Consider the following 19,768-nt stretch of genomic DNA (forward strand, 5'->3'; position numbering starts at 1 on the left):
CGGCCGGGGTGGGTGGGTCGGTGACTAGGATGTTTCTGCCAGTTCAGCCACGCGGCCCTCCGAAAGCTTCAAGCGAGCCGATGCCGGTTACCGGATCGCACATTGGAGGCTTCCAGTCTGGGCGGCAGGGGACAAGCAACGTCTCCTTGCTGCTCGGGGCCGGAGGAGGCAAGCCCTGCTCAGGATCCCAGCCAGGAGGAAGGGCCGGCCCAGAAAGTCGGCCACCGCGTGGATCCCTCCAGGCACCGAACGGTCCGGTTGCACCGGCCAAGCCGGGGGTGGGTAGACGGCAGGTCCTTCTGAGAAAGATCGTGCTGAGCTGCTGCGGGAAAAGCCGAGAGGAGAGTCCTGCCCAGGGGAAGGACTGCCACGCAGAGCTCTTTGACAACGTAAAGACCCGCTCGCTTGTTGAGTCCTTCTTGAGGTGCCGTCAACAGAATTATCCGATTTTAATAAAGTAATTTGCTGAATAGTAGGTCAGGATTGAAAGGAGGGTTCCTTTGTGCTCTCCGAGCTTGGTAGTTTTCTTCCAGACGTTTCATTACCCAACCAGGTAGCATCGTCAGTGCTAGGCCGTCGTTACCGTCGTCATCACTGCACTTGCCCAGCATGGGTGAGGAAACATCTGCACGAAAACCTCCAAGCTCAGAGAGCATCAAGGAGACCTCCTTTCGCTAAATGCCCGAGGGGACCTTGGTCTCGTGGCCGGTTTACCAATTGCAGCTCTTCCGAGAGTACCAGGGCTCCTCGCCCTTCCACGGTGCACGGCCAGAGGCGCTCCGGACCCTGAACCCCGCTTTGGCGCAACCAGGAAGGGCGCGGGGATAAGCGCAGGACGCACCTTCGCCTGGTCCTTCGCAGGTGCGGAGCATCCTGGCGTCTTGCCCTCCCGTCAAGGGGGCAGCCCGGCCAGCCTTCCTTCGCCTCAGAGACCCCAGCGCTTCGCCAGGCGGCGCGAGGCCGAGGACACCTGGCCGCGGACTGACCGCCGCCCCCCCCCCGCCTGTCGGGCCGCCCGCGTCACGACGACGACGCCGCGCCGCCCCCGCTCCGGCGCCTCCCCAGCCAGCCCGCGCGACCTCCCGCCCCGCACAGCGCCGATCCGGAGGGAGCCGGTAAGAGAAGCTCGTCCCTGAAGCGGCCGGGAGAGCCGCGCAGCCGGAGACGCTCCCGGGCTGCACCGCGCAGCAAGCAGGCAAGAGCCGCTCCGCCAGCCTCGTCCGCAACCCGTAAGTGGCTCCGCGCTCATCCACCCCCCCCCCGCCGCCCTGCCTCCCGGGAAGGACCTCCGGGACTCCGGGCCGCCGCTAGGTCGCCCCGCAGGGCTTGCAAGGCGGCTGGCGGCGGCGCTTGGAGCCCCTCCCGAGCCCATCCGCTTCCCCTTCTGGAGCCATGCCCGCCGCCCGCGCCCGGCCCCTCCCCGCCGCTCGCGCGCCTCTCGGCCGGCTTCGCAGAGCCTCCTCCGCCCGCCGCCATGAAGGGCTGGGGACAGAAGCTGGAGCTGCTGACAGGTAAGGCGCCTAGCGGGCGGCCCGGCTGAGAGCGCGGCGGCGGTTGGCGGCTGGCCGGCCTGCTCCCGCTTGGACTGGCGGGGGGAACGGCGTGTGTGGGGGGGGTGTCCGTCGCGGCTTTAGGAGGGGCGGGCGGGGAAGGAGCCTCCGTGCCGCGGTGCAGGAGCGGGGTGGGGTTGGGGGATGGCTGCCCCCCCCACCCCGCCCATTCTGGCGAAAGCCGGCCGGGCCGGCGAAGGCGGCAAGGCAGCATTGGCTTTTGGGCCGGCTCGCCCTCGCCCGCCCCCGCCCTGTCCGCTCAGAGCCCGGGGGCTTTGGTGGCGGGGCCGGCGGGGCTCTTTCCCAGTTGAGAAGGGGAGAGCTCAGGAGCCGCCCCTGTTGCCCTGCCGCAGGCCGGCCGTTGCCAAGGGTAGCGAGCGCCAGGGCTGCGAGTGCGGGGGGGGTTTAAAGCGCAGCCGCCCGGCGCCTCCGCAAGTACCCGCCGCGGCGCCTCAGGGCTGGCTTGGCGGCCGGAGGGGTCCAACAACTGCACGGCCCCCGCAGAGCCGGGAAGGCCATTCCCAGGCCAGGCAGGTCCCGGAGGCGAGGTCTCCTGTTTCGGAAGCGGGACGGGGTGGGGACGGCGGGGGGAGATCCCCATGGGGAAATGCCCGGCATCAGCAGCCGCTCCTCTGGAGTAGCCGCGGCTTGACTGGGAAGCCGGCCCGGGAGGGGCTCCCGTTGCCCAGGAGATGGGCGTGTATAAGTACAGTAAGTAAATGGCTGCTCCGGGTTTCCTTGGCCGGAAATCTTAGTGGCTGCTTAATGCTCGGATGTGCCAGTGCCGCAAGATCTGCTTGGAACCGCCGGCAGGCTTTGCTGGCAGGGCTGCTCCCCGAATCCCCCCTTGAAAATCGCTCTTTTATTCTTTTGCTCCTCCGCTTAAACCCTCCGCTTCCTCGCCTTTGCTCTGACTGCTTTGGGGGAGAAAAGGGTGCAAACAGAGAAGCGGAAACCCGAGTTTCTCAAGCGGTGGGTGCTGGAACTCGCTTGGCGCAAGGACAGGAGCTACGAGACTGCAGCAGCAGAGTCGCTGGCCTGGAGACCTTTTCTTTCCTCCGGAGTGATTCCTCTGCATCGGAGAGTCTCTCGTGCCAAATGCTCTTTGTGGAGAGCAAAGGAGGAAAGAGAAGTGGGGGGGGGGGCAGGTTGGTGCTGATGGACTAACATTGCTCACGGGAGGGAAGACGAAGCCTGCCTTCACCAGAACGAATCTCTCGGGTCCCTGATGTCAGTGGGTGGACGCCTCAAGCCAGGCTTTGTCTCGAGCCACCCAAAGGGAGAGGAACAGGGCAGGGCAGGGCTGCAGAGGCTGAACTTGGTAGGGGGCAGAGAAGAGGGGAGCACCTGAAGGTCAGCACTGGCCAGCTGTGCAGAGACCAGTGATGGGGGCTCCTGTCCTGAAGGCCATTTGTGGATCAGATATTCTTCTGATTCTAGGCAGTTTATAACGTTAAGATCCACCCCTTAAACTAATAAATAATAAACATCATGATTGAAAGCTGAAAAGTAACCCACAACTAGCTATCAAACAAATCTGAAAAGGCTGTTTTCACTCTTTCTAAACCATGGGGGGAGGGGTGTTCCGTGGGTTTATGTGTGTGTGTGAGGACATAACTAATCTCAGGTGCCAACGGTTCCAGAGACAGGAGGGCTTTCACCAAAAAAGTCCCAGCCTTTCAGGGTGTGGGCCTCATTTGACTGTCTACAGATTCTGCCTGAAGAAGACAGTCCCAAAGGAAGGCTACAAGGACTGAAGCCTTGGGGTTGTTTCTTTTTCTGCAGCTATTCCATCTCCTTCCTCAAAGCATTTCTCATGGTATGAAAATGAAAGTTAAAGGAGAATTCAAGAACAGAAAGTTGCAAATCACCCTCCATAGATTTATGTGAGAGACGAGGCTGCATTCTCCAAAGCACCTAAAGGCAGGACAAGAAGCAGCAAATGGAAACTAATCCAGGAGAGAAGCAACCTAGAAATAAGCAGAATCCTGACAGTGAGAACAATTAACCAGTGGAACCGCTTGCCTTCAGAAATTGTGGGTACTCCATCCCGCTGGAGGCTTTTAATAAGAGGACTGAACAATCATTTATCTGAAATGGGATGGGGACTCCTGCTTGAGCAGGAGGTTGAAATAAAAGACCCTTCCAACAAGGAACTGTTATTCTGTTGCAGGGCACCTCATTTCTCAGCTCCTTTGGGGATAAAATTTCATCCCAAGATTAACCATTGTACAGAGAATGGCAGAGGAGCAGTTGTAAAGCAACACAATTGGATGGGTTGTCAACTAGAAATCTTAGACATCACCAATATGAAGTGTGGCTAAGTGCAAAAATGATGCAAAATAGTCACAGAAGAGATGCCAGTTACATCTTGTGACTTTTGAGACACACACACACCCCAAGCTGAGAAATTGTGGCTCTATTGCCTTTTCCAGCAATGTGCTTCAGGAATGGGGTCCAGGCTTTTGGCTTCAGCCCTCTCCTGCCCCTCCTGCACAGGGGAGGGGGCGGGCTGTGCTCTGCTTTTTGTCTCATCCTCAGGTTTTCAGTATTTTCTGACAGACAGATCTCTGTCCATTCCAGGTTTTGCTTATTGTTTCACTTGCTCAAAAAACAAATTCTTCAGTTTTGGGAATTTTTCACTATTCCCCTAAAATTATTTTTTCTGATTTCTGAGAATAATGTAATCATCTGATCATTCTGAGTTCATGATAACTTCTCAATACAAACTTCTGTATTCAGTAGCAGGTTTGCAGCCCACTAATTTTGAATAAAGCCTGCCTGGCCCAGTTAGAGTCACTGGTTGTTGCCAGCGGTTGTCCTTTCAGCAACAGGAGACAGGAGATGGGAGCTATTTTGGGAGATACTCTTTTGTTCCTCTGATGTGGCTGGGATTCTGTTATGGAGAAGCTTTGCTATGTGGCCCATGTTGACATTCCCACCACATCACTGTACATCACCAGTATGTTCCCACCATCTGGGAGGGTCTGTCTGACCCCAGTTTTGCTTCTGCTTGTCTTGTTACATTCCCTGGGTCTCCAAAAGTTCTCTGTGGCCCGCACACCTTCCTCCCTTGAAGGATATGAACTGACTTTTGTCAACATGACAGCTTTTTCACATTTTAAGACAGAAGCCAAGGTGTATGGTAGATTCCTGCGGGCCTCCGTGGTGCAGACTTTCTGTTCCAAAGTTCCTGCACTTTTAGTGAAATGCTCTCTCCACTCCAGGGTGCTGTGGACCTGCTGGGTGTGGCTGTGACTGGAGTGGTCTACTGCTGGCTGAATGGTGCGGGACAGCAGGACTTGGGAGGAGTGACCCGTAGGGATCCTGGAGAACCACAACTCTACTTCCTTTTGTGTTGTTTTCACTTCAATTGCTCAGGACTCTGGGTTGGAGAAATTCCCCAATAACTATGGGGCTCAAGCAAAGCCAAATAAATAAATACAATATATTTTAAAAATAGTAATGTCCTGACTGGTTCCGCATTTGGGGTATGGGATTAGGGCTTCATGGCTACTAAAGGATGCTGTGGGGAGGGGATATTCAAATTACAAAATGTAAAATCATAAATAACAGGAAAAATAGAGGAATGTATTTTTATTACTCCAATAATAAAACCATTTTATGGCTGCTTTTCAGAAAAGCTAAAAATATACAGCAGTCATGCTGATCTAAATGCCTGTAGCTTGCAATGCAGAACATAATGAACACCCCCTCACTTTGCTGATATAACTGTAGTCTATATTGGAGACAAAAAACTTATCAACTAACTAGAAATTGGCTGTAGAGGTTCTCTAGTAGTTTTTGCTGCTTAAGGAAGCAGCTCTCCAACCATAAGACCCCAGTGTTAGAAGGGACAGCAATCTTATTTGTCCAACCTGCCTAGAGAACTATTCAGTTTGCAGCTGTCAGTCACAAGATGCTCTCCAGAAACTCACTTGTCCATTTAGTAACTAGCCACCATGTATTTGATCCTGGTAGATAAGTTGCTTCACTTTGCAGACAAGAAAGGAGATGTTAGCTAGACAGATAAAGACAGAATTGTGTTGTAAATGTTGTACCTTGATGAACGTATCTTTTCTTTTATGTACACTGAGAGCATATGCACCAAGACAAATTCCTTGTGTGTCCAATCACACTTGGCCAATAAAAATTCTATTCTATTCTATTCTACATGGTCAGCCCATGGCTGAATCTGAAGTCTTTTTTTTCTTTTTTTGCCCTTCCTTGTCAATGGACTTTGGCTTCTCTTTTTCTGGCCTTGGGAGTCAGGCACATGGGCTTTGTGTGCCTGAGTTCTCTTGCTTGAGCACTGCTGGTTCCCAGCTGACTATCTTTAACTCTTGTGCAGGCCTCTTGCCAAAGTCAGAGATGATCTGAACTGTTATCAGTTTGTTTGCTCAGTTGTGCCCAGGAGAGCTCTGACTGGGGTGCCAATTTCGGCCCTTTCTAGAACAGGAGGCCTCATAATTCAACCTCTGGCATTTGCTTTTGGGCTGCTCTTGGCATCCAACTGGTTCAAAAAGCAGCTGCCCTTGTGAGTCCACACTCCAGGCCGCATGAGCCAGCCATCTAACACCTCCTGGTTGCTGCTTGGCTTCCAGGTGCAATTCATGGTAGAGTTGCCTCATGGATCACCTCAGAGGCTGCCTCTTTGGTGGAATCTGCCCCCCAACCCCACCCCCGTAGGCCCTGTCTGCTGAAGGTCTAGATGATGGCATTCTGCCACAAGTTTCCTGCAGAAGAACCCTTGCCCTGGACGTGGCCTCAGCGTTTGGATCTGGCTCTTCCATGGAGCCTTAGAGATGAGGTTGATATGATGGAGGATAAGATCGAGGGAGGGTGGCTGGAGAGCAACAATTTGGTATCATGTTAAAAGCATGCTAGAAATAGTAGACTGCCTTAGACACAAAGCCAGCCACTCTTGGGCCCCAAGAAGGAGGCAATGGCCCAGGCAAACCACTTTCAAAAGAAAGTGTCAGAAAATATGCAGGGACTTGTCCAAGTGTTCGCCAGGAGTCAACACTTACTCAAAGCCACACATACAAAGGATGGTCAGAAAGTGTCAGACTGATTGTGAATTGGATGTGGCTTATAGTTTGGGGTTTTCTTTCTTTTTAAACTTTCCTGTAGTAATGAATTGGAGTGTAGTTTGTTAGATATCGGATAGACTGGTACGGGAACCAATCAGAAGCCCGCAGCCAAAGCGGGAAAATCAAGCGCGCATCAGTGGCTGAAGCCACGGACAGCTCCTGTTTAAAAAGAGCTGCCACAACTCGGTTTCTCATTGCGGTTACTGGAGCTGAATAAACCTGTTAACTTGGTGCAAGTGTCCTGTGTCCTTTACCTTCACCCATGACTTAACACTGGCGACAAAGGTGGGATCTCCCAAAAGACAATAGGCACTAGGCTGAACAGGGACTCCATGTGGCAATCAACGGCCATCGAACTCAACAACTGGCCAACACAAGATGTCTTCAATCATATGACTTGCTCCGTTCAACCCCGTGGGAGAAGACTGGGACTCATACGTGGAACGCTTCCACATGTTCGTGGAACGCTTCCACATGTTCCTGGAAGCCAACGACCTTCTGAGCCTTTCAGAGCAGAGGAAAAGGGCACTTTTTCTCACACACTGCGGAACCGCTGTTTTTTAAAATGGCAAAAGCAGTCGCCTCACCAGCCGAATTGAAAACCATGACCTGGCCAGTGCTAGAGAATCCTGAGGACACATTATGCTCCCCAAGCATCCTCACTTGTAAGATGACATGAATTCTACTGCTGAGACCAAAGAAAATGAGAATCCATCAGCAAATTCATCGCAACGTGCAAGATATCACCACTGCATGTGAATTCTCCAACCTAGATGAAGCCATGAGGGACTGCCTGGTTTTGGGACTATAAGAACTCACCCTCCAAAGCCGGCTGCTGGCGAAACCCCAAATCACCTTCCACAAAGCCATGGAAGAAGTGACAGCAACTGAAGCCTCACAAAAATCCGCAGCTGCGATGAAGAAAATGAACAGACCACCGCAAGCGAAGGAAGCCACCACTGTTCATTATGAGGACACAGAGACTGAATCCGAGGATGGAGATGAGGATGAGGTACATCATCTCCATTCAGAATGGAAGCAAAGAAACCAAGACAAAGACAAGAAAGGATTCTGGTGTGCTGGATGTGAGGGAAACCATCCCAGGATGGAATGCAGGTTCCGAGATGCCATCTGCCAGCGATGTGAATGGAAAGGGCACATTGCAAGAGTCTGCAGAGCATCCCAGCCAGTTTCCCGCAGATCCAGACAGTCCAGCCCTCCACAGCGACCCAACAAATTCCAAGAAAGCAGCTGAAGGCAATTATTTGGAAGAAACTGACGCAGCAAAGACAATGGTTCTGAGAGAGGGGAGACACACCAGACAATAATAGTGGGTCACTCGAGTGCGGGAAAAGCAAAAAAAATATGGCGGCAACCATCACCATTGAGGGGAAACCATGCCAGATGGAAGTCAACTCAGGATCCTACCTTTCCATGGTCTCCTGGACAACAATCAAACAACTGGTACCAGGAATCACAACCCGCCCACTCAAGCCACAGAAGCTAACACTAAAAGACTATCAAGGGAATCGAATTCCAGTAATAGGCATCGGTTACTTCAACATAGCCTTCAAAGACTTCAAGGATAAGCTACCCCTAACCATAGTAGACCAGGACAGACCTAGCTTGCTGGGACTGGAATGGTTTGAACTTTTGGGCCTGGCAGTGACGGGGATCAACCGAATTGAAGATGACAACTGGGAAGAGGACCTCCTAAAGAACTTCATGGACGTTTTTAATGGAAAACTGGGCAAGTACACCGGGACCCCTATTTCCTTTAACCTAGACCAGTCTGCGCAGGAGAGGTGTCACATGGGAGCCACGAGGGGCTCCCTCTATCACCCGCGCAGCCGCATTCTGAACCAACTGAAGCCTCCGGATGCCCTTCAAGGGGAGCCCCATGTAGAGAGCATTGCAGTAATCCAGACGAGACGTCACGAGGGCATGAGTGACCGTGCATAGGGCATCCCGGTCTAGAAAGGGGCGCAACTGGCGAACCAGGCAAACCTGGTAAAAAGCTCTCCTGGAGATGGCCGTCAAATGATCTTCAAAAGACAGCTGTTCATCCAGGAGGACGCCCAAGTTTCGCACCCTCTCCATCGGGGCCAATGACTCGCCCCTAACAGTCAGCCGTGGATTCAGCTGACTGTACCGGGATGCCGGCATCCACAGCCACTCTGTCTTGGAGGGATTGAGCTTGAGCCTGTTTCTCCCCATCCAGACCCGTACGGCTTCCAGACACCGGGACAGCACTTCGATAGCTTCGTTGGGGTGGCCCGGTGTGGAAAAGTACAGCTGAGTATCATCAGCGTACAGCTGGTACCTCACACCGAAGCCACTGATGATCTCACCCAACGGCTTCATATAGATGTTGAACAGAAGGGGCGAGAGAATCGACCCCTGCGGCACCCCACAAGTGAGGCGCCTCGGGGTCGACCTCTGCCCCCCTGTCAACACCGTCTGCGACCGATCGGAGAGATAGGAGGAGAACCACTGATAAAGGATGCCTCCCACTCCCAATCCCTCCAACCGGCGCAGCAGGATACCATGGTCGATGGTATCAAAAGCCGCTGAGAGGTCTAATAGGACCAGGGCAGAGGAGCAACCCCTATCCCTGGCCCTCCAGAGATCATCCACCAACGCGACCAAAGCCGCCTCCGTGCTGTATCCGGGCCGGAAACCGGACTGGAACGGGTCTAGATAGACAGTTTCCTCCAGGTGCCGGGGAAACTGACATGCCACCATACTCTCTACAACCTTCGCCGCGAAGCGAAGGTTGGAGACCGGACGATAATTACCTAAAACAGCCGGGTCCAGGGAAGGCTTCTTGAGGAGGGGCCTCACCACCGCCTCTTTCAAGGCAGTCGGAAAGACTCCCTCCAACAAAGAAGCATTCGTAATCGCCTGGAGCCAGCCTCGTGTCACCTCCTGAGTGGCCAGTACCAACCAGGAGGGGCACGGGTCCAGTAAACACGTGGTGGCCTTCAACCTATCCAGCAGCCTGTCCATGTCCTCAGGAGCCACAGGGTCAAACTCATCCCAAACAATGTCAACAAGACCGCCCTCAGACGCCCCATCTGGATCCCCGCAATTTTGGTCCAGACCAGATTTATAGTTGCTAAGACCACTTAGACATATAATGGCCTTGTTTCATTGAGTCCCAGGCGGGATAAGCAATTCTGCCAGCCCACAAGGCCCAAGCAGTCCTCAACTCCTGGCAGTAAATCACCATTTCCACAGGCCCAATGGGCTGTGTAGGTCTTCCAATCCATCTTTTATGTTTCACAGTGATACTGGCCTTCTTCCCCCAGGGAGAATGCAGAGGCCGACCACCAGAGCCTCTCTTCTCTTTTGTTGTTTGTCCTTTGGCCAGGGATTCACGTCTTTTCAAGGGGGAAGCGCAAAAAGGTGGGGGAGCAGCCAATCAGGGGTCTTTTCAAGGGCCTTCTGCTCCATGGCCCCATGCAACTCCAGCTTTTAACCCTAGTTAAGCCAAACTGCACATGGGCCACCGTTGGGAGAAGGACTTCAAAACAGCAAACTTCAGCCCTTCCTCCTCAGACCTGGCCAGATTTCTAGGGGGCTTTAAACCTCCCCCCACTCCCACGTTTCTTCTGTAGATATGACCAGGTACATAGTGCTTTGAACTCTTGACCAGGAGAGCCTGCCATCAAAGCGAGACAGGTTTTCCCCTGGCATTCCAGGATTGGGGCAAATCACTGACTAATCTAGATTTGTTTGTTTGTTTGTTTGTTTGTTTGCCTGCCCAGGACTGTTGCTCCAGGAAGTGACCATGGCTAGTCTACATGAGCAGCGATTTACAGAGGAGAAGCCTCTGCTCCGTGGACAAGATGCAGAGATGGTGAGTCATTTGCTTTTCTCCTGGAGTTTCGATTTTGGTGAGTCTGGAGGCAGGTCCCGCGGCTCAGTTAGAGTCTGCCTGGAGCCAGTGATGAGAGCACAGAACAGCAAGCTGGGATTCAGGCAGGCCAACGCAGTCTGTACCAGTGGTGGGATTCTACCGGTTCGAACCGCTAGCTCCAACTTTCAGCCGTGAGCGAACCCGCCCACTTCTGCATTATACTCACCTATATTTCTGCTTCCGAAGCCCAGCTGATCAGGGCGGCAGAGTTGATTTCCACTCCTCAGCTGTTTTCCTTGCTCTCAGCAATGTGGAAGTTCAATTTTCTGCAAACAGTGCACATGCGCGCAGCACGCATCTGGCACAAGCGCGCTCAGCAAACCGGTTGTTAAACCAGTAGGATCCCACCCCTGTTCTGTACTTGGCTGCATCCCAAAGGCCCTTTGCCTTCGCTTTGAATCATGGCAAGAGCCCCTTGTCTGTTCCAGCAGCATCGAAACCTCCGCTCCCTCCCTGTGAGGTGTGCAAGTCATGAGACCAGTGGAAACACAGGAGGATTGTAATGCTGCTTCCCACACTTTGATCCCCCCCATAGATGCAGCTGATCTGTTTCCTGGCGGGAGGGTGGTGGGAGCAAATAAAGAGGAAACAGACCCTGAGAACAAGAGAAAGAAAATGGAAATGGAAAGAAACATCCAGAGAAGGGACAGAAAGAGCAGCTGACCTCACAGGCCACATCCTAGCCTGGGCTCCTATATCCTGCTTGGCCCTGGAAGCCCCAGGAAAGACTCTTTTTTCCCTGGGATCTCTCTCTCAATTTCCCAGTCTAGCATATACTCCTGGCATTTCCAGGTGGTCAGACATCTAAATATTAACCTGGCTGGATTTGTTCTGACCCAGGCCCAAGTAGGTAGTAGGAAACTCAGTCCGTGAAAAAACAAACAAACTTTATTTGAACAGCTGAAAATGACTTCATTCCCAGTATAGTTCAACTAAATTAAAACAAATTCCTCCCAACACAAATTCCTCAGTCCTATCACAAACCTTGGTCCAATTAGGCAAACTGCCAAAGGCCTTTCTTGGCAAACGTTCAGAAGTCACAAAAATAAATGCAAGACGTAGATGAAGCAGAAGACACAGCTACCAATGTTGTTTTCCGGCAAAGCCCAAACGCCGTTGCTGGTCTGTTTTAAGCCTTATGGGAGGAGCCAATCTTCTCTTGGCTCTACTCCTGAGTTGTCCTTTTTGCTTGAGCTGCTCTTGCCTTCTGGCAGCTCTTCTCATTCGTGCATTAGGAACAGGCTCCTCCTGTTCCTCTGCCTCACTACTATCAGGCTCTGGAGACTCAGGAGTCCGCACCTCACTCCCCAATGGCCCTGGCCTCACCTCAGCCTCATTGCTGTCTGACTCTGTTGCCAGCTCCGCTAACCCTAACCTTAACCCTAACCGCAACAGGATTCTGCTTCGCTTTTTCCCAGGATCAGCCAAAATTCTATTGGACATCTGTGTTTATAATTTGGGTGGGCCCCAAGTTGGCAAATGACCACTTTACGGAGGTTACTAGATGAGTCTCTTTACAGGACACCCCCACCTCACCCAGTGCTTTTCTGGTGGTAGGATCCATAGGAATCAGAAGTGCTGCAAGTGCTGCATGTTTGATTTTATGTCTTTCCTTCTAGGAGAATTCAGACACTTTCCTGCCTGCAGTGGACACTGACTGGAAGGTAAGGTTACAGGAAGACCATTTTGTCTGCCTTACCCAGGAAAGGATGGGGGAGTTGCTGCTTTGGCAAGACCAAAGAAGTGGCGGAAATGCAACAAAAAAGAATCACTGGGGAGGGGGGATGTCCCATTCTGGGTGAGTTCATTTTTTTGTATCTGAGGAGGTTGGAGTGCTGCCTAACTCCTGGCGGGTGAATCTCAGGCCACAAGATTTTGGCTAGAATCCTCCTTCTCCTATGGCTGTTTCTTTAAAGTGCTGTTTGAGGCCTGCAGTGGAAGCTGCTCCAAGAGCAGCTCTTCAAAGCCTGGCTTTTTGTTGAAGTAATGTCTCCCTTGCCTTGAGAATTAGGAGGCTGGGGGCATTGGGTCCTCTTTGGCCTCTTAGGAATGGCTTTCCTCTCAGGGCAGGAGTTGAAGTTGAGGCATCAGAAGCATCCCTAAATGCCTCTGAGGTGCTTAAGGTGGGGCAGCAGGTGGAAACCCTTCTTCACAGGAACCGGGCCTCAGTTTATGTTCTTGTCTGAGGCTTGTTTCCCTAATGCTGGGCAGTCCCTTCTCTGCCCTGGGAGTCTCTCTCGCTAAGGGAAGAAGCTGCTCTTGTGAAAGGAAGCTTTTTGGGATTTACCCAAAATGTTGAAGCATAACCCAATTTAACAATTACATGAGACACAGCATTTTTAGGTTGGCTTAACATACTAAACTACAGTTGTGTTCACACAACACAAATAATTTGATACTAAATGAACCCACTTTCTGGATTTGCAAATACACTGAATCAGAAATTAATAAAAAAGGCTGAGTGTTCTAACCCATCCAAAACTAAACAATATTAAACCTAAGTTAGGTTTAAGTTACCTAATCACATTGTCTTTGTGTGTGTGAATGATGTGCTTGGCTTTTAATTCATCAGATTAAGCTTGTATGAATACAGCTCTTCATTTAAATACATGAACAGGCCTTCAATCTTCCTCCTTCCAGTAAGAGAGGAGAGAACAAAGAATGTTTTCAGTTGGACACCCAAATCTACAGAGTCAGCCAACTTTAACCCTAGGAACTTATGCTAAGAGGAAAGAATCACTTCTCTGGGTTTCAAGATAAACAGAGAACATCTTTGCATGCTACAGTTATTTTGCAATATGCTTTGTAAGGTCTCTGGTGAACTCCAATGTTTTGAGCTGTAATTTCCATCAACCAAAGAAGCCTAGGCAGTAGTTAGGTATGGAGGCGCCTATAATCCAAAATTTCTTAGCTGGGCCAAGGGCTGGAATGAAGCTAGCAGGTGAGGAGAGAATCGGTGACGGTGCATGGTGGAAGAGAGAGCAGAACCCCTGGTGTCCACAGGCAAGCAAGGTGTGGCCGGCCAGTGGGACCAGGCTGGCTTCAGCACCAAGGATAGCGGAATGCCGAGCCTTTGTTTGTTGCCTTCCGGCCAGCTTGGCTCTGCGGAGTGGTGTGTGAAATTGGCTTCTTCAAACAGCATCTGTCACATTTGCTGGGTGTTTTTTTTTTAATTTTATTTTAAAATTAGACTATCAGCTTCCCACAATGGCGACAAGCTGAAGATGTAACCATGGAGTCCCCTGCAAATTGCTTAGATGGTTACATTTTTACTTTCCCTCTGGCAATTATTGAACATTAGCATATGGGCCTCATTTGGCAAGGCTCTGTAATGAGCTGATAAAATCTGACCTCCTAATGGGGCTGTGGCCAAAGGGGCACATGAGAGTCAGCACAGAGAAGGAAGTGACCTCCAGTCTTGAAAGGGGCAGAGGGGGGCCTTGGGCTGGTCGCTGGCTCTTAGCTTGTTCAACTCACAGGCAGATCATAAGCACAAAAATACGCATGAGCTCTTTGTCCAGGTTAGAAATGTCACAAATAATTCATATTCTTATTTCATAGACGGGCTGCTCCATAATTTGAAGTCGGAGAATCAATAGACAATAGGAGGTTCCTGGAGATCAGTTGTCATGCCACCTCTGGCGGATGGCTAACTAGCCCCTTTTCCAGCCCCTCCATACAGAAGATTTTGGTTCACCCTATTCCTTTGTGGAGCAGTCCAACTAGAGTCTACTGCCTTGTCACTTAAGCTTTCTTGCCTTCTGCTCTGGAATGATTGGCCTAAGGCCCTTCAGATGTTGAAAGACAGCCGTACTGTCTCCCGGTCCCCTCTTCTTGACACTAAACATAGCAAACACATCCAACTGTTTCTTTTAGTCCTTTTCTTCCAGGCCTTTTGTCATTTTGGTTGCTTTTTGGACTCTTTCGATTCTTGTGCCTAGAATTGGATGCCGCATCCAAAACGTGATCTGAATGAACTCTGAATAAAATAGATAGTGATTTCTCTTGACTTCAGCACTACTGCTCTTAAGGCAGTTTAGGATAGCATTTGATATTTTCTGGGAGGTGTTGGGAAGTATTCACTTTGTTGGCTCAGATTTGTGTTCTAGACCATCAAGGCACCCAGATCATTTTCACAACCACTGTAAACTCTCCCTAGTCCTATTGCTTCCCTTTAGCTTTTACTAACCAAATGTAGATATTTACATTTGTTCCTTCTGAAATTAATCCTGCTGGGTTTTGCTCATTCCTCCAGTTTATCAAGGTGGTCCTGTCCTCTCTGATTTTGCAATTTCTGTGTCACCTGGAAATGCGATAATCATGGGTCCTAACCCCTTATCTGATTAGGTTATAAGTAGTTGAACAGCACCAGAACCTAGAACAGAAACTCTGCACTTTGTTCTGCCTTGATGCAGAGCCAGGGGGGTAAACTCAAAGGATAGGATGGATGGTTACGGTCATAGTCAGAAAATGAAATGCCTAAATTTTACAAATGGCTACTTTCACAGAACACACAAGACAGCCCACTGGATTTTAGCTTAAGACTCGTATAAGCCACCCTAGCGGTTAATTTCAGTGTGCTGTGAACTCAGAACTTAGTTAATTTAGTAAACCATATTTGACCACGAATCACACAAGCACACCCAATAGTGATTGTATAAATAATGTAGATTTTCAAGAATTATCTTTAGAATCTCTATATGTCTAGCATATGCTTGTTTCTTGTCAGATAGACAGCTGAGAGAGAGGGAGAGGAAGGGAGAGAGGGAGGGAGGGAGGGAGGGAGATGGTCTGCTGTTATTGACATTTAGGCAGTGACCAAACTTCTGTGAATTAGGGATTTTATAAAGCAAATATTACTGATTTGATTGCTGCTTTCTTGGGAATTTGCTGCTGCTAAAGAAAATCCTGAACAGCATGTTACATATTAATGGCTTTTGAAATAGTAACCGCTGACTTAAGGATCTTTTAAAAATCTTAAGTAGCATAAGGTCCAGAGCAAGAAGGACGTTGCTTGCTTTTCAGCTGCAGTAAGAGGCCCAGCAAAAACGGAGACCCCGCAGGTGCTTCTCCCCAGGATTCCCCTCCCATCGCCGCTATTTACCACTCCGGCTTCTAGGTGTCGGGGGTCTGGGGGCCGCTTCGCCGGTCATGGGGAGGGCAGCCAGAAGGCCTGACGCCGGAGCATTGGCCCGCGGGTGGAGATGGGGCCTCTTTCCCTCGCCCTTTCCCTCCTTCGGGGCCGCGAAGCGACCCTTTGTTCTTCTTGGGCGCTTCCCTGCCAGGGGTCCCCGCCGCCGCCCTAGTGCGCCCCTTCCCCGAGCGTGGCGAGTCGCCCGCCTTCCCCGCGAGCAGCCTCGGAAGCGGCAGGCGTTTGGCTAGCGGAGGCCCGGCGGGCGGGGGACGAGGGAGGGAGGGAGGGGCGCGGCTGGCTTTTAAATGCAGCGGCGCGGCCAGCCCACTGCAGAGCTGCGCGGCGCCGGTGCGGAGAGGCGGGTCCGCGCGCTTAGAGGCGGAGTGCGACGCGGCATCGCTTCATCCCCGGAGTTCACGAGATGCCGGAGTGCTGGGACGGGGTAGGTGCTGCGCAGCGGCCGGGGGCGAACAAGTCGCCGGGGGCTGAGTCGGGGCAGGGGCAGGCGCAAGCCCTGCCTCGGCCACCGGCATCCCCGCCCGGACAGGGCACTGGGCTGAGTCGGGTTCTGACCTTGCCGCCCTCAGTTCTCGGCCAGGCATCGGAAGAGCATGCCCGACGTCTGCCGTGGCCGCTCCAAGCGGGGCTTCCTGAGCAGCGCGGTTCCCCGGTTGCCGCGGGAAGAAGTGTTTTTGTTTTTTGTTTGTTTTTGTTTACATTTATATCCCGCCTTTCTCCGAAGACTCAGGGCGGCTTACAGTGTGTAAGGCAATAGTCTCATTCTATTTGTATATTTACAAAGTCAACTTATTGCCCCCCCCCAACAATCTGGGTCCTCATTTTACCTACCTTATAAAGGATGGAAGGCTGAGTCAACCTTGGACCTGGTGGGACTAGAACCTGCAGTAATTGCAGGCAGCTGTGTTTTAATAACAGGCTTCTTACAGCCTTGAGCCACGACGGCCCTGTGGCCGCCCTGCCAGAGGGGCTTAAGGGTCTTCTGGAGCTTTGCTGATGGCCGGCGGGATGGTTGCGGGGGTGGGGGGGCTATTGGGGCGATGCACGTCCGCAGCGGCTGCAGGTGTGGGCTTTGCTGCGGAGCTGCCGAGACCTTGTCGGCGTCCTTGAAGTTCTCATTGAGGCAGAAAACGGCGCGTCAGCCACGGGGCCAGGGAGCAGTTCGGCCTGAACCATTCGGAGACCGAAGGCTGAGAGGGATTATTCAACGTTTTGCTGCAAATGCAAAAGTGAAGATTTTGAATTTATGGCTTGCTGTTTGGCAGCTGCAGGCAGAATCCGAATATCCACCAGCCACAGGTCCCAGCCGATAGCCGATCCTTTGGATGCTGCCAGCTGCCAGTCCTCTAGTGCTTTGTGCTCATGATTTGACAGCAGGCAACTTATCTTCCCCACCCACCATCCCTGCTGCTGGTCAGCCCTGCTTAAGAGATTTGATCCTGTCTACCAGAAGGTGCTGCTTTTTCTGCACCTGCCTGAGACCCCTGGCAAGCTGGCTTTGGGTTTCTTGGATGCTCCATGTGGGAGAGGAGACCCTTCCATCATCCCATAGCTGTACTTCATTAGGGTGCTGAGTGATGGTTGGCTGGATGAAGCGAGGTGCTGGAAGAGCGCTCAGAGCCTCCCTGCAGGAAAGGAGAAGGCCCCTGCACCTTTACCAGCAGGCAAACTCAGAGCTGGGACTCTTTAACATCCTTCACAATCAGCTGTCAGTGAAGTTATATTTGTGTTTATAACATGTAGGAATGCAGCTGCTGCATTTGCAGAAGACAGCTTGTCTTTTCCTATGGCTGAGCAGGTGGCAAACACCTTGCATATCTGGTTTGATCATGGTTCGATGTATGTTGTGATGGTTCAACCTATGTGTACTCCGCAACCAAGGGAGTTGTGTGAATGCAGTTATGGAGAAGCAGGTTCTGCAGAGCCATAATTCTTCATCCAAGGAAGGTGGGGGGAGTATAAATGCCTGGCTATTTGCTGGAGCAATGCCGGAGGGACTCTGACTGGGGGAATGTAGGTCAGAGTAGCAGGAAGGAGGGGCTTTTCTAGGGAGTCAAGAGACAGAGAAGCTCAGTGTCTTTGGCATGCAGAAAAAGGGCAAAGGTTTACAGGTAGATCTAATAGTTATGCTGGCAAGTGATCGAATCTTGTAAGATTTCTATACAAGCACCAGTAAGAAGTTCCTCTGAAGGAAATCCTTATGTTCTTAATGGTTTCTTGAGCCTGACATTGTGGAAAACCCTGCAGAAGGGATGACAGTGTGCAAAGAGCCTGGGTTGTGTAAGTGGAGCTACTGGGCAGAGGCGAACTATGGCGGCCGGAGGGAAGAATGCAGCCATCACAGTGGGTTGGGGCTTCCATGGCTCCCCCTGTGCCTCCCTCCTTGGAGGACCCGACCTAGAGAAGGGGGTAGCAGCAGCAGTCCGGCTCCCTTCAGCCAGGCTGACCTCATGTCGCCTTCTCTCCACCACCACCCCCACAGGAGCATGACATCGAGACGCCCTATGGACTGCTGCACGTCGTTCTTCGGGGATCCGCCAGAGGGAACCGCCCAGCCCTCCTGACTTATCATGATGTGGGGCTCAATCGTAAGTGGGTCACTTTTAATTCTGGTTGGGGAGGGAGGGCCAGACCCTTTTTCCCCCTAAACCTGGCTCTGTTGTGCCTGACTTGCAAACTGGCTATTTGTGCTTGGCTACCAGAAGGACGAGTGATTGACATGGTCACTGACAAGGCGCCATTTTGTTGACATTGGCTGATGTGCCAAGTTTTTCAATACCATTGAAAAGGCTTAGTTCTAATGGCATTCCGTAGTGTGCAGACCCAATAGTTTTGGTTAATTTTGATTCATAGCATAATGCTGTATGAACATAGCAAAAAACCCCAAACCTTTCCTTTTTGGCCTTAGCCTGGACCTGTTCTACAAAGGAGGAGATAAATGCTGAAGATGCTGAAAGGGAGTTCTTTTCCCTAATCTTAGTTCAAGAGATAGTTAAAATATTGGCTGTGTTTCCACAAAGTGACTAAAAAGGCTTGCAAACACCCAAATCCCCCTGAAAACTAACTAAGGCAGCCTGCAAGCTGAACCAGGGCCACCATCCCCATGGCCTAGGAAGAAAGAAGCTGCGTGGACAGGAAGAGATGGGAAGATGGGCTGAAGCTGAAGGTCCAGAGGCAGCCAGTAGTGTTTCTTCACCCTTCTTTCTTAGAGTCTAACTCCCCTCTTTTACTGCCAAGGCTTTTATCAGCCCCTTTCTGCATGGGAGATCTATGCAGGCAAGGACAGGCAATGGGAGAGAGGCCAGCCAGTCAAAGCTGCTTCAGGCCGAACGTCTGTTCCATTCCTTCGCTGGGGCAGAACCTCCAGTGAATGGAGTGGATTGGCTGGCTTGCCAGATACTCTTCATTTGCCCTGAGGAGGTTGCCAATTGTTGCCCTGCCTCTGTGTAGGAAACACCAGAATGGGCTGAATCCACCAACAGGAAGAGCTTGAGTCACCTTGGAAGAGATGCTAGCTGAATTGCAAAGTGTTGTAAAGGCATTAATAAATAACCATTACCTTTGTTCCACTTTTATTCCACATGGAATCCATATATGCTTTTTTCAAAAGGCAACTGGACTTTCTTTGTTTTGCTTGAAGACCTTTGGCTTCTCATCCAAGAAGCTTCTTCAGTTCTGACCTCTGTCTGAAGAAGCTTCTTTGATGAGAAGCAAAATGTCTTCAAGCAAAACAAAGAAAGTCCAGTTGCCTTTTGAAAAAAGCATCTTTGGGATAACAGTAACCTGGATGACTGAGAATCTTCATAGACATTCCGTGTGGAAAGCAGCAGAAGTTTCAACAGTCCTGAAAAGCCTCAGTGTTGGAGTAACACAAAACATATTTGGACCAAGAATTCTGAGCTCAAGACGGGGAACAAGGCCTTAGTTTTCTCTGGCATAAAAGGGGGGTGCTCTCCTGCCCTGCCTGGAATAGTAAGAGAAGTCAACGCTCGAGTTCCTTGTCGAAGGGGCATCGTTTGATTTTAGTTCTTTAGCTCTAATTTTCTTATTT

The 19,768-nt window shown here is 51.3% G+C and overlaps 1 protein-coding gene across 3 annotated transcripts in view; it reads left to right on the forward strand.

Moving 5' to 3' along the window:
• Positions 1-1,076: 1,076 nt before the first annotated feature.
• NDRG4 (NDRG family member 4) overlaps positions 1,077-19,768 on the forward strand; it is a 32,391-nt gene continuing 13,699 nt past the window's right edge. For 2 of the 3 annotated variants that reach the window (XM_058155042.1, XM_058155043.1), the window contains exons 1-4: positions 1,379-1,511; positions 10,414-10,505; positions 12,185-12,229; positions 18,200-18,305. In XM_058155042.1, the coding sequence (XP_058011025.1) occupies positions 1,475-1,511; positions 10,414-10,505; positions 12,185-12,229; positions 18,200-18,305 (280 nt within the window). In that variant the 5' untranslated portion in view covers positions 1,379-1,474. Of the gene's footprint in view, positions 1,230-1,378; positions 1,512-10,413; positions 10,506-12,184; positions 12,230-18,199; positions 18,306-19,768 lie in introns of those variants that run through there. The other variant, XM_058155044.1, reaches the window with a different exon arrangement.

This window comes from Ahaetulla prasina, chromosome 12, assembly GCF_028640845.1.
Source record: "Ahaetulla prasina isolate Xishuangbanna chromosome 12, ASM2864084v1, whole genome shotgun sequence".
Lineage (NCBI taxonomy): Eukaryota > Metazoa > Chordata > Lepidosauria > Squamata > Colubridae > Ahaetulla > Ahaetulla prasina.